Source organism: Ammospiza nelsoni, chromosome 1 (assembly GCF_027579445.1).
Source record: "Ammospiza nelsoni isolate bAmmNel1 chromosome 1, bAmmNel1.pri, whole genome shotgun sequence".
Classification (NCBI taxonomy): domain Eukaryota; kingdom Metazoa; phylum Chordata; class Aves; order Passeriformes; family Passerellidae; genus Ammospiza; species Ammospiza nelsoni.
The window spans coordinates 87,726,057-87,747,125 of record NC_080633.1 but is presented as its reverse complement, the minus strand read 5'-3'; the positions used below and the strand labels follow the sequence as shown (position 1 = coordinate 87,747,125).

Below are 21,069 nucleotides of genomic sequence, written 5' to 3'. Positions count from 1 at the left end.
CACTCAGCACTGCTTGTATGAAAACTCTGATTTTTAGCAACGGGACCATGGCAGAGAGATGCTCAGCTAATGTGCTTCTCTTTCTGGAAAAACATTAAAGAGTTGAGCAGAAGCACTGCTTCCCGAATAATGTGCTATTGCACAGAGGCATGAACTCTGGCAGTACAGAGCTTTGAAAAGCTCTTCCCATGCAGCCTGCAGAAGTCTCAGCTGATATCCTTTGCAGCTTTATAGCCACAAACTGCAAGTGCCAATAAAATCTACAAATCTCGCTGGCCTATGTTTTAAACATTAGGAATTAAAGCACAGGAAACTTAATGTAATTTTTCAGGTTTGTTTTGTGAAAGTTTTTTAATGGCAGGGGATATGGATCTACCTTTGTTCTGCAAAACACATATTTCCTGAAAGTGAAAAATACAGTGATTACACAAACTGTTATTTACAGCCTGAAAAGAGATTCCTCAGTGAACAATTACTGCACAGTAAAGGTAATATTTAACTTTTAATATCAGTTGAACAAATCTCTCCCAAATGTGCTTGTTCTCTTGGTCGTTTAGACTGGAAGACAGTTCATCCTTCACTGTCATGTGCTGGGACAAACAAACAGGAAGAATTCAAATGCCCTTTGTAGTCCTGCGGAGTGACGGTGGTGGCGTGAGCACAGTGAGGAAGTGTCTGTCACCAGGGAACACGCTCTGCTCAATGTGTGCTGTAACCCCCAGTCACGTGTGGGGCAGCTTCCCCTTCCTGCCCAGTCCACAGCACATTTTCCCTACAGAGCCACTCTCAGCTAACTCCCTCACCCCCAGACTCCTGGGATAATCTCAAATGCTTTGCTGTGGGGCTGAAAAGGTGAAGCCATGGGCTGAAATGCTCAAAAGCTTGTAAACAATCTTTATGGGAAATTCAATATACACTTCAAGGAGACAGCAGCTTTTACCGTGCACTTTATAACTAAATTGTGTCTTTTAAATGGTAGTTTATGTAACTAGGGCTACAGGGAATTTGTGCTACATTAGTCACTAAGCAGTATGTTTTTCTCCATAGTCTGTTGAAGATCATAGCAACAAAGATTCTGGGGTGGCTTTACATTTACAGGCTACACCTGCATGGAAAAATGAAAATGTGACATCGGTACAGCTGAACATGCTTATGCTAGTTTTACCTCAAATAAGGATAAAACCACTGCAGTAAAGACTGCAGCTAAGTCATCAGTAACTATCAGTAACTCATCCTCTCCCAGCACCTCCTTCTGTGGCTATTAATCCCCACTGAAGTCCATGTTGCCACTTCTCATGTTATCCTCCTCTGTTCTTCTCATCCTCCTCCTCCCAGTATCCCCAGGCATTGAACAACCTTGACTGGAATGGCATGTATTAAAAGTCATAAGCACCAGGTCAAATACTTCTTACAGGAGCACTTGTGCAATTTTATTCCCTCTGTAAAGTTGTGTTTATGTGCTGCAGCTGAATTTTAACTACAACCACAGTATGACAAGTTGGCAACCTCTATCCCTCTTGGGATAGATGAGAGAAATCGTGAGAGGATGAGCTTCTAGTTTGCAGTTCTTTTCACAGGACCATCCCTGCTGGGTGGGACAATGCCCTCCCTGTTATGTCCCAAGACTGGGTGACAGTCACCCAAGGGAAGAAGATGGCAGAGGACTTGGTAGCAAAAATTTGAGAGAGACTGAAAAGCTGCAGCAAACATTTGGGAGTCCCAATAAGTTTGTTTTACGAGCAGCCAAGTCTGGGGAAGAGACCTGAGCTAAGCTTTGCTACCTTTCCACTGGTTTCTTTAGAGTGAAGCCAAACCCCAGGAATGAGCCTAGCTTGGACCCTGCTGTATACACTGTCTGTACTGGGAGGAAACACACTGGGAGGCTGCCTATTCACACACTACTTTCAGTATTAGGCTTTGGTAGATCTATTAATGTTTTGTATATATTTTGGTCCAAATTCCCTACCGCAGATGTTTTCACATGATTTCCAAAGACTGAGCCATCTGTCTGGTTTTATTTAGAGAGGAAAAGCAAAGCTTGTAGACCATGGAAGCTGATTTCTTTGTTTTGGCTATTTCTAGGTGGAATCAGCATTGTGGGGTTTGGGATGGGTGTCTGCAATGATACTAAATACCAGCTGAAATTACCTTATTATGAAAGTCCTTGTTTCACACATAATTTCTTTTTTTGTTTTTAATTCCCCCAGCAAGGATTAAAATTGCAAAACATCAGTATATATCAGAATAGCTGATGTATACTGAAGTAAAATTTCTTACCTATTTACTTCCAGATTATATTCTGTAACATTTTTTTTATTACTTTAGACTAATAGGATTTTACTATGTATTAAAAACCCCATGAAAATATGAAACATAAAGTCAAGATGTAAATACATGCATTTCTGGCATCCTGTTGCTGCATACCACACATGTCATGGCTTAGAAAAAAAACCCGGATTTGTACATCACTGAAGGTATACTATGACTACCAGTGGCCAGTTTCACTAGGTGTTAACAGTTTTACATGCTAAAAAACATTTAAAACCAGAAGGTAACTGAACAATGTGTTGGTAAATCAAAACAAATGCATAACTAAATTCTATGAGAACTGGAAAGGAAGTTACTAATTTAAGGATGCAAAAACAATACTGAAAACATTGATTCTTTCTGTTTTCTGCAAATCATTAATTTGTTAGCTTTGACAATATACTGAGTACAGGAATTGTAGATGAAGGTGATTGCACAGGTTGGATTTTGGTTTGGGTTTTTTTTCTGCATTCAGTATTTCTGAAATGCTGGCTTTGTCTCATAGTGATGATGAGAGTGTTGCATGTCACCATTGAAAATGAAGTAATTAGAGGGATCTGGCCCCAAGCACCCAGTTTACTGAGGAGCCCACTTGTCTTCAACATTTCTATGTGAAATTCAATAGTTTCAATTACCTTCACCTTCTTTTGGCAGCTGATTTTCATAATCACAATACTACTACAATGTTTCTTTAACTCAGCTTCAATAGTGGTGCATGTCTAATTATTCCTCTAGTAGGTTACTTCCAAAGCAGTGATATCCAGCTTATGGCAACTTACTTGGCTTTTAGTTGTGTGTAAGTTCTGTGATATCCTGACAAGAGCTGTGGCATGCAGCCAGGGAAGAAAATGGTAATTTATAAAATCAATGGATAATACCTGTATTTTCACTAGCAGACAATTACAGTGAGTGAGAATGCCATGTGGAAACAGAGCACGAATGTCACTAGATGACAGCAGCAATGATATGAGCAGACTTTTTAAAATTGGGAGTAGAACCTGAATGTCAGCTATTTAACAGAGTGCCAGCTAATACTGCTCATACTGGAACATATATTAAGCTGTTTGATTAATATATTAGCTCTCACTATAACAAGGCTGGCCCAGGCTCTTGCACATTCTGAATATTTAAATCATTTAACTTTGCATGATGACATGACAGGGGCCATTAAAACTTGTACACGTACCCTCTGGCAGACAAGAATGCAGCTCTTTACATTGCTGGGAATAATTCACTGAGAAAGGTGTCAGAATTAGACGTGTTTAAACTCAAGTTAAAATGATGGTTAAAAAATTTCTCATTGCCAACATTATAACCATGCTACATTTCTGAAAGCAAACTTACTGAAGACTCAGTAACAATGCAGGACTGTCTAGAACAAGATTAACTCTATCCACGTCTGTGACAGGAGGGTTTGCTGCAAAGACCTTTTCAGTAAGACCTATAAACATGTCTTCCTCATCTGGTTGCATTTTACTAGTTCTTGGATTCAGCAGGAAAAACTTTTTCCCTCTTCCTTTCCACTCACTGAAATGAAGCCCAGTGCAACTTCCCCATCCTTTTCTCTCTCAGCATTCAGGTACATGGTAGTATTTTAGGAACATTCTCCCTTCACAGAAGGTCCTACCTTATTTTGGGCATAGGACAAAAACCAGTTCAGCTTGAAAATGTTCAAATGCCAAGAAGAAAAAAAAAAAAAAACCCTAATCTTGCACATTCACAGCAAATTCTGTTCCACAGGTCATTGAAAAATTGAATTTACTTAAAAAACCTTGAAATCCTGAGTATGCAGCTAATAAGCATAGTGCAGATCCTTGTCCTCGATTTCAAGCAGCTACTATGGTTGGCAAGTCATTTGTGTATCCAGTTTAAATTGGGAGTAAATCCATCTAATTCAGTGGGTTTCATCATTGTCAACTCATCTTAAAAGACAAAGGTCCTGGCATAGGTTTTTGCTTCCACTGACATCACAAGTAAATATCCCAAAGGCCTGACAACAAAAATATTTTTGCTTAAATTACCACATTGTCCTCAGATGCTACTGCTGTTTTCACTTATAAAGAAAGCTGAAAGAGGTTTGTTAATAACAAACATAACAGCACAAAGTTTGAAATGAGATTGTTGGACTATTATAATAATAATTTACAATTCCAAGTACACGTATCACTAAATGCACTTCTTCTAACCATTTCCCAGAGGATTTTTGAGTCACATACTACTTACCTGTACAAGACTTATAAAACCTGCCTTTCCTAAAGCAGTGGTTCTTCTCCTCTGACTTGCTGAGTATTTCCACTGAGCATCAGGAGTTAATCAACTGTGCAAATTAACTCAAATGTATGACTAAAATTTAGATATAATCTCTGCTGATGTAAGAGTATGGGGGAAGGTGTTTAAAGCAGGACATGGAAAACACTTCAACTGCAATTTAAATAAATAAAGATAATACACAGAGCCACATAAGCTGCCCAGATAGCAATCTCGACATTATGCTTTTGAACTTCTGCTGTTCAGAGGCGAGTTAAACATCTCACATTCCAACTGCCTCAGAAAGGCTGAATAAAATTTTACTCATGCACTAAAAGATTGGACTGTCACAAAGTGATGGATGGCTTTTCTATGCTCTCTGTAGGGCATTTCAATACCATAGACTCCAAGTGCTCTTGATTAAAAGGCGACATTCTCATTTAGGGTCCTGTCAGTGCCTGAGCATAAAACCATTATCATTCACCTGCACTGGTGGTTCCAGTGACAAAATACTTACCAAAATGTATAAAATACTAATTACTTTAGTCACTTTGATAGAGGTATAAACCACCCTAATGCAAAGCTCTATTATTATGTGCGAGGGTTAGAATTCAAAATTAAAAATGCAACCAAAGGGAGAATAAGATTTTAATTACATCACCCACCTCTCAAGCATTTCTTAAAATCCTGGGGGAAAAAGACATAGCAATTTCATCACACAAGATCTCCTTTCATAATGGTACTGTTCACTTAAAAAAACCCAAACAAACAACAAACCTAGAAAAACTCAAGTTCAATTTCTGCTCTTCAAAATTATTAAGCAGTCAAACACAGAATAAGATGACAAGCCTCAGTAAAAAGCTTGGATTTAGTCTCAAGAGATTTCAAATGCCAAATATGTTTTCCTATTTAAGGAAATTTAAGTACTGTGATAGGCAAATTTTTATAACTTACAGATATTTAAAGGAAAAAAATTACGATTTCCTGTGGGGAAAAGTCTCAAATAAAATGTAATTGGGACACAACTGTGAATAGCTTCACGCTATCCCAGAAAAACTTGGTTTAATTTGCATTTGCCACAAAGCTCCCTTTGGCTTAAATAATAGCAAGAGATCTCTCACTTTTAGATTTGGTGGATTGGGACTACTCCTTGTTTATAAAGTTTGACAGTTTTCTTTATTAAGAAAATTATAGCTTGGACAAATTCGTAATCATAAGCTGAATGGCATTGCCAAAGTGGCCCTAGAGCTAAAACTTTCAGTATATGTAGAATCCAAAAGCACGTGTTGGGTCATACTTTTATCAAGGGTAAAAGTGAGCTCAGCTAACAGAATATTTTGATCCCTCTAAATAGAAAAAGTCTCCTAAATTGATGGACTTTAAGACTGAAAATGGATGGAAGCATACTAGCAAAAAAGACTACACTAAATCACAATTGAATTTTTATAAAAAAACTGCCAGTATGTTCCTTTCTCTATCAGAAAAAATCAATCAAGGACTCTGTCTAAACTGCATCTTAAAGTTGAAAATACATCATTTGATACAGAACAGCTAAGGTCAAAGTGGTTCAGGAGAAAAGAGTGGAGGATTACAATATTCCAATATGCTCATGTGCCATTAACATTGTAATGCTGCTCAGGGAGCATCCCAGAATCCCTGTGCGAGTAACAGCCTTCAGCCAAGGCAGGAGAAGGATCCAAGTCCATTCATCTACACGTGACTGAATCAAGGACAAGGAAAGCAAAAAGTTATCAGCTCCTATGATTGATGGGAGACTAATTTCATTCTGAAAAAAAACAAACAAAAACACCCCCTTCAGTTTCCACATTGTAGTTCATTCTGTAGAACATCATCCATTCTGATGGGAAATAACACTTGAGTAACAAAAAAACAAAACAACATTTCTTCAAGGAAAGGCAATTAAATAGTTTCAACTGAAAAAAGGGGGTATCTTTCAGAGCTCCTACTCTATCTATTTTCCTAAGGAAAAAACACACCTGGATTAGAACAGTTAAATTTTACCTTTAAAATGTTATGGACTATTGGATAAACCAATACAGGAAACAAATATTCACGTTTGCATTTTCCCTATTTTTTGCACATTTTAGCACTTGATTCTGTTTTTCTTGTCACTTTAGGGATATTAAAATTGTAGTTTTATTTCATTTCTGCTAACCACACTACTTCTGCCATGGTGCATTGCAGTCTAAAGTTACTTAGAAGAAGGTTTTTCCATTTGTGCACAGGTATTTAAGATTGCCATACTGAAACACCATGTCAGAAACACAAAGCTTAGGTACACTGATCTGTGAAACATTGCAATGCTACAGGAACAGAGAACAAATACATTCTTTCTAAAGATCTTCAAAAAGTTATCAAAGGTACAATGCATGAGAGAGCAGTAATTTTATCAGATGCTCCAAAGGTCTTTTAAAGAAGACAAGAAAATAAACTATACCTCAGACTTTAAACTTCTTCAAGCTAAATCTGTCATCTTTATTGTTTGTCTCATATTATGGGACAAAAAAAATCTGCTTGCACATGCCCTGGATACTGCATTCACTCTCTCTAGTAAACTCACTACCCACCATTCCAACTTTGAATAGTGCACCAGTTTCCTGTACTCAGCAGAACTGCATTATCCAATGGATACCTACATTTAACTGGATAATGAAAAAAAAACCAACCTGACAACTGAACTAAAATAAACATATGGCAAATTCTAATTTAGATGAAAATAAGGTAATATAAGTATCTCTTGTAGACTATTTTGAGGCAGCTCAGGAGAAAAAGGGAAGACAGAGTTGTATAGTAGAGCTAATTTGAAGGCAAATTTCTGACATATTTCTGCAGAAACATTTGTACAAGTAGGTGGTTGTTTACTCAGCTATGCAAGTTCTGTGGCACTTCACCCTGATACCATATATTGAAGTTGAGGAACTGCAGCAAATCTGAAAAGTGCCAGACAGTTCATGTTTTCAAATAAACTCCTATCCCAACTGCCTTTTTTGCTTGAAATAAAACAGAACTATTAAAAGACTTGACTTGCCACTACATTAGAATCAGTGAAGTTTTGGTATCACATCCACAATTGTAGGTGAGAGGGGAAACATAGTATTTAACATTTTGTGGCACGTTTAACAGGATCCTGTTTTAAGACATTTCCCACAATGAATTATTCAGCAAATAAAAAAATACCTTTTGGACAGATAAAAAAAGGACAAGCATAAAAAGGGCAAGTCTGTATCTGTAAAAAAAGGCAATTCTGGCTGCAACAAGTAGGTTTAACAAAAAGTCAGATGAAAACGGAATTTCTGACTGGAGGAAATTCAAGGTCATTAATGTGAGACTTAAACTAGCACTTCTAGTTCTAGACTATGTAAATAAAGATAATCAACTTAAAGAATAAGACCTTTCCAGATTACTACTTTGGTTTGAGAAGCCTGAGTACACTGTGCATACATCAAGGAAAAATGGCCTTCTATTCCAGTTTGCTGACTTTACCAGCTGATTTTGCTGTCAGAACATTGTCCTGTCCTTTCAAGGGAAGAGCAGTTCTACTAAAACATAACCATTGTTAGAGTATAGAGAGACTTTATACTGTCTAAATGGAGTAGCTGGTTTTTGTGGTAGTTTTCACGTTTGAATGTGCCCATGACAGGAGTGCAGGACTGTTTGTTCTGGGAGAGGACACACCCATCTTAGTCACACAGTCAGACAGCTGGAAGGTGGCACAGCAACACTGAATCACTGAGGCTGGAAGGGGTCTCAGGAGGTCACCAGCTCACCTCCTGCTCAAAGCAGGGTCAAAACTGACCTTGGACTAGATTCTTGGGGCTGTGCCCCAGCAGGCCCCAAACACTTCCAAGAGCAGGGATTGCACAACTCTCCATGCAGCTCTCCATCTCCCCGGCTAGAAATCAGTATCTTCTAAAATAGAAAACTGGTTTTAGTAACAAAAAACTCTTTTGGTCTTAAGCAGTCACATAATGCACATTAATTACTGGCCTAATTTCTGCATGTTCCAATTCAGCAGTATTTTGCTGTAGTCCTGATGGTTTCAGGGCATAAATGTAACGAAGTTTTTAAGCAGAGCAGTCATCTCTTATTAAAGGTACCAGTTTATCTGGAAAATTAGGACAAGTTTCTGGATGGACTGCATACCAATACACCACAGATTCAACAGAAAGACTTTTTATGGCACATAACTTTCACCAGCTTCCTAGAGGGTTTTAACTCCCTCCACCTTTATCCTAAATAATGAGTACTTTCACAATACTTTCTCTCTTGCCTGATGAACATCGCCTATACTCCTGAGATGCCAACAACCTTTGCTGCAAATATGGTCTCACTGATTCATATCTAACCAAACTCTAAGCAGTACTTCTGTATTTAGCTTGGGAAGTTGCTGTTTCACTTTCAAATATGAGAAAACACTTAAATGCCTGAAATTTGATTTGAGCTTTCCAGCTGTACTGCTTAAGTGACACTAGCCACACTTGTAAACCTTGTCTAATTTATGCAGAAACTACCAGGTGTCTCAGCCTTTCCTGCCTTTCTTCTTGTTCTTTCATTAACTCAGAAAAGTAAAAGTCTGAGGAAGCAATAAATAAGGCCATCATTAAAATCACGCTGCATCCTTATGAACATTAGGCTAAGTAAAGCTACAAGCACGTCAACACTCCAAGGGCAAGAACTCAAAAACCTAAAAGTTGCTTAAAACTGTGTAGGTTTTACCTGTAGGCCTGTGGATGACTGCAAAATCAGCTATCTTTTTTAATTACATCAGGTTTTATGTAGCACACATATTAGGTAGGTTGTACACAGACGCATGGAATTTTGTATGTTTATTGAAAATTGATTAATTACACAACAAATCATACTTCTCTGTTTAATAAATGATAAAAAGGCAAATATGATACTAAGAGTCTCTTTTCATGTGGTATCTGAGCAATGGCCTAAAATGCTTTATAAAAGGAATTTCATCTTTTAATTTTCAAAAACACTCCTTATCCACAGCAGGCTCTTTTAATCAGCAAGGTCAGGTTTTCTTCCTGAGTCAGCCAGTACTTACATCCTGGGACAGGACAATTACATGACATGTAGCCACAGATATTAACCCCTTCCAAAATTATGGCTCTGTCACAGTGTAAGTATGTATTACTCACAAAACAGTTTCCTTCTATCCATTTCAAATTTGTTTCTTGAATTAACAGTATTGTATTTTACTACAGCATAAACATATCTTACATATCTTACTAAATGGCAGGACTATTTCCCTTTTTGAAAGGGAAATTAGTTTAGAAAGGAAATTAGTTCTGATATTTGCAGAACTGTGTTTTTTGTATTAAAATTATCTTAAGACAAAATATGAAACAGAAATAAAGACCTAAAATGCATAAGCAGGCTATAAATACATAAGCAGACCATTCTGATAACCATGTTCATTACCAAACTATGGATTTGTTCTCTTTGGAACAGAGAGAAAACCTCCATCCTTGGCTGTAGAGGAGAACATCACTCCACACTCCCACACCAGACCTGCTTTTAGCCCAGTGGTTAGGGTGTGCTTGGGAAAAAAGGGTTTGAATCCCTGCAGGCAGTGGCAGGTAACATCAAGTGGAGGACAGATTAGGGAGTTGTAAGGACAGATGATATAAAAAGCAAGTATCAATGCATAAGTGTGCTTCTACTTTTGAAAGAAAGGATATAATACCTGCTTTCAAAAAGGCAGATGTTCATGGTTCTGAATCCCAAGTAGAATGAGTTTCCTAAATCTTCAGGGAGAAGTATAATTAGGACCAGTACATATTTCTTGATAACTTATTTTGGTGGCATCTCACAGTTAGCAGAATCAGCTGAGGGACTTAGGGGCTGACAGACAAGCAATATGACAGCTGAAGCTGTTACTTTCCAGGCCTTCCTGCAGGCAGGGACACGGGATCAAGCATTTCATTTAGTCTGTTACAGTCAACTCATGAAATCCGGAATTAAGAGTATGAAAGCTCATGAAGTAGGTTGCTTGTAGTGGACAAGTGTTTTCCTTGTCACTTGGTCATGCCTCTTCCTTGTGCTACACCCCACAGCTGTTAGAGTTCCCTCTAGAGTGAATCAGTCCAGCTCACCAGGGCAGCAGCAATGCAGCTTCCAGGGGAGGGGGAGTGATTGGCAAATCCTGACAGCAGACCTCTGTCGGTGGGAACAGGTCTGGGGAGAGCCAAAGCTGGCATGATGTGCACACAGCTGGAGCGTGCACCTGAGACTTGTGGAGGTGGATAAGAGGGAAGATAGGAGGAGACTGGGATTCCAGTAATGAGAAACTAATCCATTTGCCTAATTGAGCCTCTTAAAGTTGCAGGTGTGCTTTGCAGTGAGGCAACACACGCTGTTTATGGATATGAATTCTTGTGTCAGGGCCAGGCATACTTCCCAACACAGTGTGTCACAGCTTTTATGGCTTTCTGCAGGTTTAAATAAACAGCCAATCTCTCCATTCTGTCTTCTTGGAATGTCTGAAAAATGTGTTCACAACCCTCCCTGGCTAATAAATTAATTAGCCTTTCTAATCCAAAATGAATGTGTTGAATAAACAGATATAATATATAATTGATATAATTACAAATGCCTTGCTACAGCAAGAATTGAAGTTACTACCAAACACAATTATTGCACTTTAGAAAAATGTGAAAAATAGTCTAACACCACATCAAATCTGCAATATCTAGACAGTTAAGTTACTCCAAATTTTCTTTTGGTAATCTGAATATTTTACAGTACTAACTGGATTCTGAGATCACTTTTTAGGGGTACTACATCTCCAGAGAAAATTTCATGCTAAAGTACATGTATGAGGTGTTTTAGATTGCTCTTTCTCCTTCAAAAAAATAACCTATGCTATTTTATCTCCTTATGATAGAAGTGGAGAACCATCTTTATTAAGTCTCCTAAATTTCCTGCATGTTTATTGTGAATCCTGAAACTAAGTGTGATCATGGTAAGACTCCATTTTATGTTAGCTAAAGGAGAGATTAAAATTGTCTGCTAGGACAAGTGAAGAAGGGTAGAAAACCCATGACACCAGCATACTGATGCTCATAGTAAAAGGCAACACACATATGCTTTTGCCTTTTTAAAACATAACAAATCTCTGTTTACTGTAAAACTAAAATCTATTCACATTTGGTTGGAGGAGATAGGTAATTCTTTGAGATTGGCATTGTCTGGTTTAGAAATTCACATACTTTTATGATTATAAATCATCTGAAGCCTTCAAAATGTGATAAATGTCAAGCAAAGTTAATTCTTAGCTCTGTTTTGACAGTTTCCATTTTAACCTAGATTGCTCTAGAAAAGCAATTCCCTTTTTAAAATACAGCTAAGCTTAAAACACACATAAATTTTGCCAGATTTCTGTAGAAAATCTGCTTTTTGTCTTTTAATTACCATTTTTCCTCATCAGGGACTGGAGGGATTCTCGTTCTTTAACAGATTTAACTTCAAATGTGCAAGTGACAAAAAATGGTGCTTCGGGATAATCCCATTTCTCCTTAGTGGACTGCCTGAAAATAAGATGTATTTTGGAATAGTATTGCAGCTATTCACTATCAGCTTTGTTGCAGCAAGTATCTTTGTGGTGCAGACTCTGAAAGGATTAGATATAAGCAGTGACCCTCTGAGAGCTGCAAGTCTGGGGGGTTCTCTGTGGTCTGGTGACATGCACTGTGAGGCCAGAGCACGTTGGTATGTGTGGGATGGCTCAGCCAATTGAAATGCTACCCGCTAAAACTCTTGTTAAGACACGGCAATTTGTTTTGGACTGGCTGCCAGTTCTGTAAGAGCCAAAACTCTTGGGTAGGGTTTGGTACAATTGTGCAAGTGGCTGACCTCAAAGAGCTCACCTTAGCAGTTTTTATCAGTAAGTAGCAATCACCTGCAATCTATCATGGTATCTGTATTTTATCCAATGGAAGTGTAATTTAAATCAATTTCATTAGCTTTGAATTAACATCCCGTGGGAACACACTGTATCTTTTAAAGATGCCATTCCAGGCAAGCAGTAGCGTCAGACTGGAACTGCTTCACTGGTTAAATTCATGTATTTTTGGTTACTGTTACAATCTTACAGGATGAGAAGTTTTAAAACAAACAGTGTAGTCTAGAGCATAATGACATGACAGCTTTTTAATAAACTGGCAAATAATATGTACTTATATCTCCCTACTAGTACGCTGTGTCAGGTTCCTTCTGTCTTTTAGGGCAGGTGGATTGGTGAGAAATGCTACTTATTAAACTCCCAACTATAAAGAAGAATCATGCTTTTCTGTAGCAGAAAGTTAATATGGTCTAGCAGCAAGTCTGTAAGTCTAATAAGCCTAATACTAAAATTATTAGAATAAGTTTGCTATCATACTGATTGCAGTAAGCAAGGTCTGAAGTGGTAAGTAGGTAATTTTTAATTTTCATTCAGAAAGTTGTCATACTGTGCACACTGAAGGAGGTCCCCTAGGAGATTGTCCCAGAACATGGTGACAGCAGCAGCTCAGCTCAGTAGCTCTAGTGGTACTTGCCAATTCTGTAGTTCAACTCATTCACTCTAACCTTGATTTTCAGGAACCAACAGCCAAATCAAATGGGCTCTTTAAAAAAAAAGTTATTTTAAAATTTATTTGATGGTTTCCTACTAAGAGTGCTAGGCTTGGTAAAACAGCATGACAGGAAAATTGATTAAATTTACTGAAATTTAGGGTCAAATTCTGTGCTGTTTATGTACTAGGATAAGCTCCCTGCCTTTAGTGGGCAGCTTTTGAGTACATAACAGTAACCATGTTAATATGTATATATTTAAGTCCACTTATTGAACTTACAGCTGTCTATCAGAACTGTGAAATCTGATGATCTTCAGTTTACGAGATAAAAACATCATAATCCAGATACATCTAAAATAAAAATAGAGTTCTAATTGTGTCAGAGTCACTCCATTTATTTTTGTGTGGTGCATTAGATGAGCTTATTTAACAGGACAGTAACAAAACCATTTTGATTTTATTTTCTAACATTGTTGTTGCTTTTGCTTTTAAGCATAGAATGAGAAATACAGAAAGCATTAAGCAGACATATCAGTAGTACTTCTATAATAATAATTATAGATAAAATCAATATAAATACCTCACCAGTTTAAGTCTGAAGTTATTTCACAAATAATGTAAGCAAATTTAATTTACATTATTTAGCATAATTTCTCTCTTTAATTTTCCCTATGATAAAATCAGAAACTTTTTTTCCAAATCATTCTCCTATCTTACTGCAAATTCTATCTTTAAAGATTGTCAGCTGTCACAGAAAAGCATTTTTCTTTATTACTTACATCTTGATCTAGAATATACTCTTTTAAAAGCTTCCTGTTGCAGTATAATTTATAAAATAATGGTGTGAACATTAAGGTAGAGCAACTGGTGGCATTTTAAGATCGGTATCAAAGATTCTATCCCAGGTTAAGTGATAGTAATTGATGAGACAGGAGACCTAGAAACAAGTCTGAACAAGAGCCAGGGATGGAGGTGAATCAGCAGCTACTGGGAACCACTGGGCAGGGATATCTAAGGGAATGGTGCTGTATAAATCACTACACAGCACTGGTTTTGACAGATTCATGTTACCATTTAATATACATAATAATCCTCAACAGGGCTGCAGCACAGACTGAGGTATTTTGCAGTGGCACAACAACATGGGAGGAATAATTGTGTAATGCTGATGAAAGTGAAGTAATCAATTTGCAATCATGCTTTCCTGTAAACTCACTTTTAATATTACATTTGGTAAATACAGGCATTATGTCCAAAAAGCATGTGTCTCCTTCTGCAGACATGACTGACAAGCCCTATGAGCAATGTGCTTCCAAAACAAATATGACTCAATACCTTTGGGTCGGTAACTCACACAAATCACACAGCATGTTCTCAGTTGGAAGGGACCAACAAGGATCATCAATTCCAACTCTCAAGTGAATGGCCCATATGGGAATTGAACCCAGAACCTTGGTGTTACTAGCACAACACTCTAAAAAAAAAAGATGAAGAATGCTTTTTGGTAATGATGTTCCTAAGGTGTATCTTAGAGAAACTAGCAATTCACATGTTGGAGAAACAAAATCAAAATGTGGTTTATAGAAATCTGCATGCTGTGTGATAATTGTGCCTTCTTGTAGGATACACACAGTCACTCAAACTAGTTGATTACCCTGCTCTTCTTATGTAAATTTGTTATATAAAAAAATGAACACATTCTTAAAATTTGCAGATTTACCAGACCAGAGTGTCTTTCAGGGTGAGCATTGTGACAGCTGCTTGTGATAGAGAGCACATGAGAAAAAATCTAAGTATACAATTTGCAGAACTAACAAAAATCCCTTTTTGTTTAATTTCACAAAGACGGAATCAGAGACACGGGGATGTTCACAGTTGGCACAATGGGAAGTGTATTGTCACATAGGCGAGCACAAGGTTCTTAGCAGAAGTTGTTACTTAAAAAAACAGGGGGTCCCCAGATCTAAGTTGACCCCTGCAGGTAGTTTTAAACCTTCCAGTAGGGATTATCTTACCTGCAGTCTGCTAGCTAACCAAGGAAATAATGTCAGTTTACTTAAAAAACAAACCATTTAATGCTGAGTTATGGCATGACATATTTTGGTGAGCTATGGCATAATCAACATTTTTAACTCAAAACATGCAGAGCCCCCACTTCATTTCTGTTTGAAGTGGCTAACTCCAGAGCTAGCCAACAACATTGAATGAGATTGCTAGAATGAGCTGTTTCTCATCCCATTCCTGAGGTTACACATTTTCTGTGGCATTTTTTTATTTTCCTTGTGGGATTGATTTGCACTGCTGAAGTCAATGAATGCATACGATGACTTGGATGTTGTGTTGAGAAATTACTTCTTTTTCCACTGAAATGACTTGTGAGGAGAATTACAAAAACTGTTTGTCACACAGTATTGAAACCCAGCTTGAGTAAGAAATCAGGGATTGTCTCATAACACTGGAAGCTGTCCACAAGATTAAGTTTGGTGTGAACTTTGGAAAACAGTTTTAGAGGCTGAAGGGTGTGGGGAAGTCTTAAGCATGAATTCCTTTATTCACATTTAAGTTATATGTCAATACATAATGCTTTATATCTGCATACACACACACATGCACAGAACAGACTGCTCCACACTGGAAAATTCAGATCATAATCTCTATCACACCTTGAAAAAGCTGTCAAACATGATCATGTCAGGCAGTTTAATTTTTCACAGTTGTGGTGCAGTTTGTTAGTGACATTAAGCACTGTGGTGTGTACTCCCTGTCCTAGGATAAGCCCACCAGAAAACAAACCATCTAACTGCCAGGGGGTGAAAACAAGAGCATCATTCCAAGGAGGAAGAGTTTGTGTCTGTGCTCTCGTGTGTGCACAATGGCTTCTATTTGCCTGGAAAGAAGATTGCTGAAAAATGCATGAGCATTTTTCCTGATGTGAAAACAAGCAACCTAACTGGCAGTAGAGCAGACTTTGTAGCTATGCTACTGTTATAGCTCATGAAATATTACTGACAAGAATCATTTCTTGGAGGAAGAAAGGAGTCTGCCATTTTTTCCAACCCTCTTTTGACCACTGTAGCTACCAAAATCTTTCTGGAAGTAATCCAAGACATAACAGCATCTCAAGTCTGTAGAGATGTCATATACATGCTGACTCTGAACATCTTCTAGGACTTCATTTTGGAGCATGAGATGCCACCTCATCATCAAGAGGCAGATGAAGAACAGAACTTTTTTGAATGATTGCTTATTTCTATAATGGTGTGATCTACACCTCATCATCAAGAGGCAGATGACATCAGCTGGGGATAGGTGCTGGTGTGACACAATGCAGAAAGTGAGGCTGCACCACCCGCTGGGATTGAGTTCTGGAGTTTACGACAAATTGACATTAATATCCCTTCTCCCTCCCTGACTGACTCTGTTTCCCAAAACTCTCAGGCTCTGAGGTTATATCTTCATTTCACATGTAGGTAAATCTTCTGTCCATTCAGTCCAACTGAGAGAAGGCCATGTGCGCTGCACACAGCAGACCCAGCGGCTCCTGGATTGTGCTCTGTCCAGCAGTAGTCCCTCCTCCGCCACAGCCCGGCTGCCTCACACTCAAATCAGCATCACGCAGGGTGGGAGATTTGTAAATCTGGGGTACGCATGGAGCTCGGGCAAGGCACAACCCCGCGAACAGAGCTGGCACAGCCCCGCGTACGGAGCTGGCACAGCCCCGCGAACAGAGCCGGCACAGCCCCGCGTACAGAGCCGGCACAACCCCGCGAACAGAGCCGGCACAACCCCGCGAACAGAGCGGCTGCTGCTGGAGGGAGCGCAGGGAGGGAACAGCGAGCTGCGGGGCGGCTGCTCGGGACGTGTCACCCACCACACGGGTGCCACCACACGCGGTATCTCGCTGCTCACACACGCAGCTCCTTCCACGGCATCCCGCTTAAGCTTTGCCTCATCGGGCCGCACACCGGCCCGGGGAAGAGGGGACCGCCGCCACCGGCCCAGCTGCGCCCATGGCGGGGAGGGGACACAACCTCCACGCTACGGCGGCGCGAAGGAAGGCCCGGCACTCGGCGTCCCGACCTCGCAAGGGCCCCGCCGGCCCGGGCGGGACGGGACGAGAGAGGAGGAGGCAGGGGTGCCGGGGAAGGCGGGCGTGTCCCGGGATACCCGCGGCACTGGAAGCGGGGACAGCCCGGGGGGGAAGGGGCTGCGGGACTCGCTCCCAGCACGGCGGGAAAGGGCGGGGAAAGGCAGCTCGCTACCGCGCATGCGCGCCGGCCGCCCCCCTCTCACCATTACCTGTGAGCCGCCAGGCGCTGTCGCCTTCTTCTTCTTAGCGGGGCCGCCGCCGGTACCCGGGCTCGCCGGGCGCTTCTTGCTGCGGGACGCGGCTCCGGCGGGAGAGGAGGCGGCGGCGGGGACCAGGCTCGCCATGCCGCCCCGCTCCGCGCCCGAGCCGGGAGCGCTCCCGTTCCCCGGCAGCTGTGGCGGTGCTGCTGGTGCGCATGCGCAGTGATGGCGCGGCTCCGCCGCTCCGGGCCGGGCCTGGTCGGGGAGGCCGATGGCGAGCGGGGCTTGGCCGGCGTTTGTGAGGCCTGGAGCTCGGAAGGAAGCAGCTCTGTCGCCTCCTCGTTGCCCTGCAGTGTCGCGGGCCCCTTCTCAGAGACCTGGCTGCGAGGGCAGCCTCGGGCCGGGGTAGCCCGTGTGCATGGGAGGTAGCAAAGGTGCCGAGGTGAGGGCTTCCTCCCCGTAAAGGGTGAGCGGGACTGCAAAAGGCGCTGAGTCTGAGTCAGTTATAGCACAGAGGCTTTTGCAGATGGACTTAATGATATTAAAGATCTGTTCTGACCTTGACAATACTATGGTTCTAACTGTGTAACCTTTGAAAATACCAGTTATTACAGTTAACATTAGAAATGTCTACAGCTGGTTGATACTGATTGCCTGTGGGTAATTCATACTGCATAAGATTTGGTTGCTTCTACAATGTTTTGGTGTGACCAGTAGCCTGGTCTATAGGTTTTTCCTCTTCTTGGAATCTGGAATAGTTTTGCACTGGAGAAGCATAGCAGAATAGGTTTGAGGGGATTTGGACTGTGCTCTAAAGAGTTTTCATGGTCCTCATACTGTCCATGCTGTTTTACGCCATACCCCAGGGAACTGGTTGGTAGCGAGGTGATGTTGCACAGTTCTTAAACTGCTTGGTGACTGAGACAACTTGTGAGTTTTGTGCTTGCGTGCATTCAACATGCTGGTCAGCTTACTGCCATGCCTGTTTGAGCTGCTTCTCTGCAGTGCCAGTCTGCCAGGTTTCCAGCTGCACGCGGTCCTGTCCCAGCACATGCCTTGCAGAGAGGCAGAGGTCCAGGAAGTTGATATTCAGGCATAAAAATTAGGTCACGTTTATAGACGGTGCTGTAATGAGGGCTGAGCTTGGGCACAGTAGGGGTGCCAGGCAGTGCTGTGTAAAACAAAAACTTTGAAGGTGGCCTGAAAAAGAGTTGAAAACAAAAGCTTGGACGTCCAGGCTGTGTTCCAGGCACCTGTGTATGTAGCAGAAAAGCAGGACAAGATTTGCTTTCCAGGGGCATAAGCAGGGCCTTGTACAAACATCCAAGTCCCATATTCTCCTTTCTAACTGTAGTTGCTGTCTCTCTGTCTGAGCACACAGGCTGCCAGCAGCACCACAAAGCCAACTGGTAAACTGGATTGCATTTGCCCTTAGTGAGTGTTTCAGGCTTGTGTGTGCTCTGCAGTTCATCTTTCTTCTCGCTTCAGTGAACAGCACACTCAAAAGGGTGACCTGAGTGTGGAACAAGCAGGGGCACTGGGAATCACAGAGGAGTTGTGTCCCTTGGTAAAGCCAGATCTGCTTTGCTGTGTGCTCAAAATGTTGGTCTTGTCTCAGTCAGCCTTTTCTTGTTCCCAGGGCTGGGTCCCATCCCTTTCCCACGCACATGCTGTGTGCTCAGCTCCCAGGCATGCCCAATTAAACAGGAAGCATACTTTATCACAGGGATGTTTTCACTGAGAGGAGAATCTTTCATGCAAGTGAATAATGCAGAGACTTAACGTGCTGCATCAGTGAAAGTTTTTAAATAGTGCTTATCCAGGCATTTTCTTACCTGTACCCGTTTTTATCAATTGCTTTACTAAAAAAAAATCACAAGGCCCATGTGTATTGCAGCAATATTAAGTGCAACAGCATTTTGCACAGTACCAAGTGCTTTGCAGGATCACAGAATGGGTCAGGCTGAAGGGACCACAGTGGTCATCTGGTCCAACCTCTGCTCAAGCAGGGTCATCCCAGAAACATGACATAGGGTTGTGTCCGGAGACTTCTTCAGTATCTCTGGTGAGGCAGACCCTACACCCACTCTGAGCACCCTGTTCCAATGCTCAGTCACCTGCACAGTAAAGAAGTTCTTCCTCATATTCAATGGAATTTCCTTTGCCTCAGTTTCTCTCTGTTACCTCTTGTCCAATTGCTCAGCACTGCTGAGCAGAGCCTGGATCCATCTTCTTGTCATCCTCCCTTCAGATACTGACAGACATTCATGAGGTCCCCTCTCAGTTGTCTCTTCTCAAGGCTGGACAGGCCGAATTCCCTCAGCCTTTCCTTGTAAGAGAGATGTTGACCCTCTCCAGGAGCTCCTGTTTCCCTTGTACTGAAGAGCCAATAGCTGGATGCAGCACCCCAGAGGCAGCCTCAGTTGATCTGAGTACAAGGGCAGGATCGCCTCCCTCCACTTGCTGGCAATCCTCTTCCTAATGTGCACCTCAGGATCTTATTGGCCTTCTCAGCCATGGCTCCTGGAGAGCTCACTCATGGACAGCTTGTTGTGTCCACCAGGACCCCCAGGTCCTTCTCCACAGAGCTGCTTTCCAGCAGCTCAGCCCTCAGCCTGTGCTGGTGCAGGGGGTTATGCCTCCCCAGGTGCAGGACCCTGCATTTGCCTTTGATGAATTTCAGACAGTTCCCCTCTGCCCATCTCCACCCTGTTGAGGTCCCTCTGAAGGGCTGCCCAGCCCCCTGGGGTGTCACCCTCTCCTCCCAGCTCTGTGTCACCAGGGAACTTGCTGAGCAAGCCTCTGCCCCTTCCTCTGAGTCACTGATGAACATGTTAACACTGGCTCCAGTGTTGATCCTTGGGGGACGCCACAAGTGACAGGCCTTCCACAGGACCCTGTGCCACTGATTATGACCCTCTGGGATCTGCTGTTCAGCCAGTTCTCAATCCACGTCACAATCCTGGAACACCCATAGCTCATTGAGAAATAGGAACAATGACAATGTAAACAGTGATGGTGTCTGTGGGGGATGAGTAATAGAATCAGGGATGAGAGAAGGGCTGGGGAGTTGCATGGTGCATTCTCTCTGCTCCTTTGAGTGGCTGTCTATAACCAGCTCTGCTGAAAATGAAGAGGTGTTCTTCTGCTGAATAAGTGTCATATATATCTTGCTGGGTTCCTGTTACACACTTAAGTAAGCAGCTGCTTTGTGATACAGCTCATTTGAACAAGTGCAAATTGCAATTCCTAACCTGGCTTGGTGCAACAAGGCTCGTCCTGCTGTTAATTTTGAACCTGGCTTGAGTTGAATACCTTGCCCTTAGTGGTGTTGCAAGGTGTGTTTTTATATGCTACATTGCTGATATGAAAATTAAATACAGCTAAGCAACAACTCTGCATGCTTTCTGATGTGAATAGCCTCCAACAGGCCTGTTTGTGATAGTCTTAGGGATCTGGAAAAGCCCCTGGTACTTTTTTTATTATTAGCTGGGGCAAAATGCAGGAATTTCCTGAATTAGGGAAGAAGATCTTAGGCTCCTATCCGAGATTTGTGATGTGCGGTGTTGGTTTTTTTGTTTGGTTTGGGTTTTTGGCTTTTTTTACCCTTTGGCTGGATGAAAATTTACCATGATAATTT

The 21,069-nt window shown here is 41.3% G+C and overlaps 1 protein-coding gene across 1 annotated transcript in view; it reads right to left on the bottom strand.

Moving 5' to 3' along the window:
• Positions 1-17,632, bottom strand: part of INO80C (INO80 complex subunit C) — a 30,191-nt gene extending 12,559 nt beyond the window's left edge. The window contains exon 1 of the mRNA XM_059466457.1: positions 17,439-17,632. Coding sequence (XP_059322440.1) covers positions 17,439-17,573 — 135 coding nt within the window. The 5' untranslated portion in view covers positions 17,574-17,632. The remainder of the gene's footprint in view (positions 1-17,438) is intronic.
• Between the last annotated feature and the right edge of the window lie 3,437 nt (positions 17,633-21,069).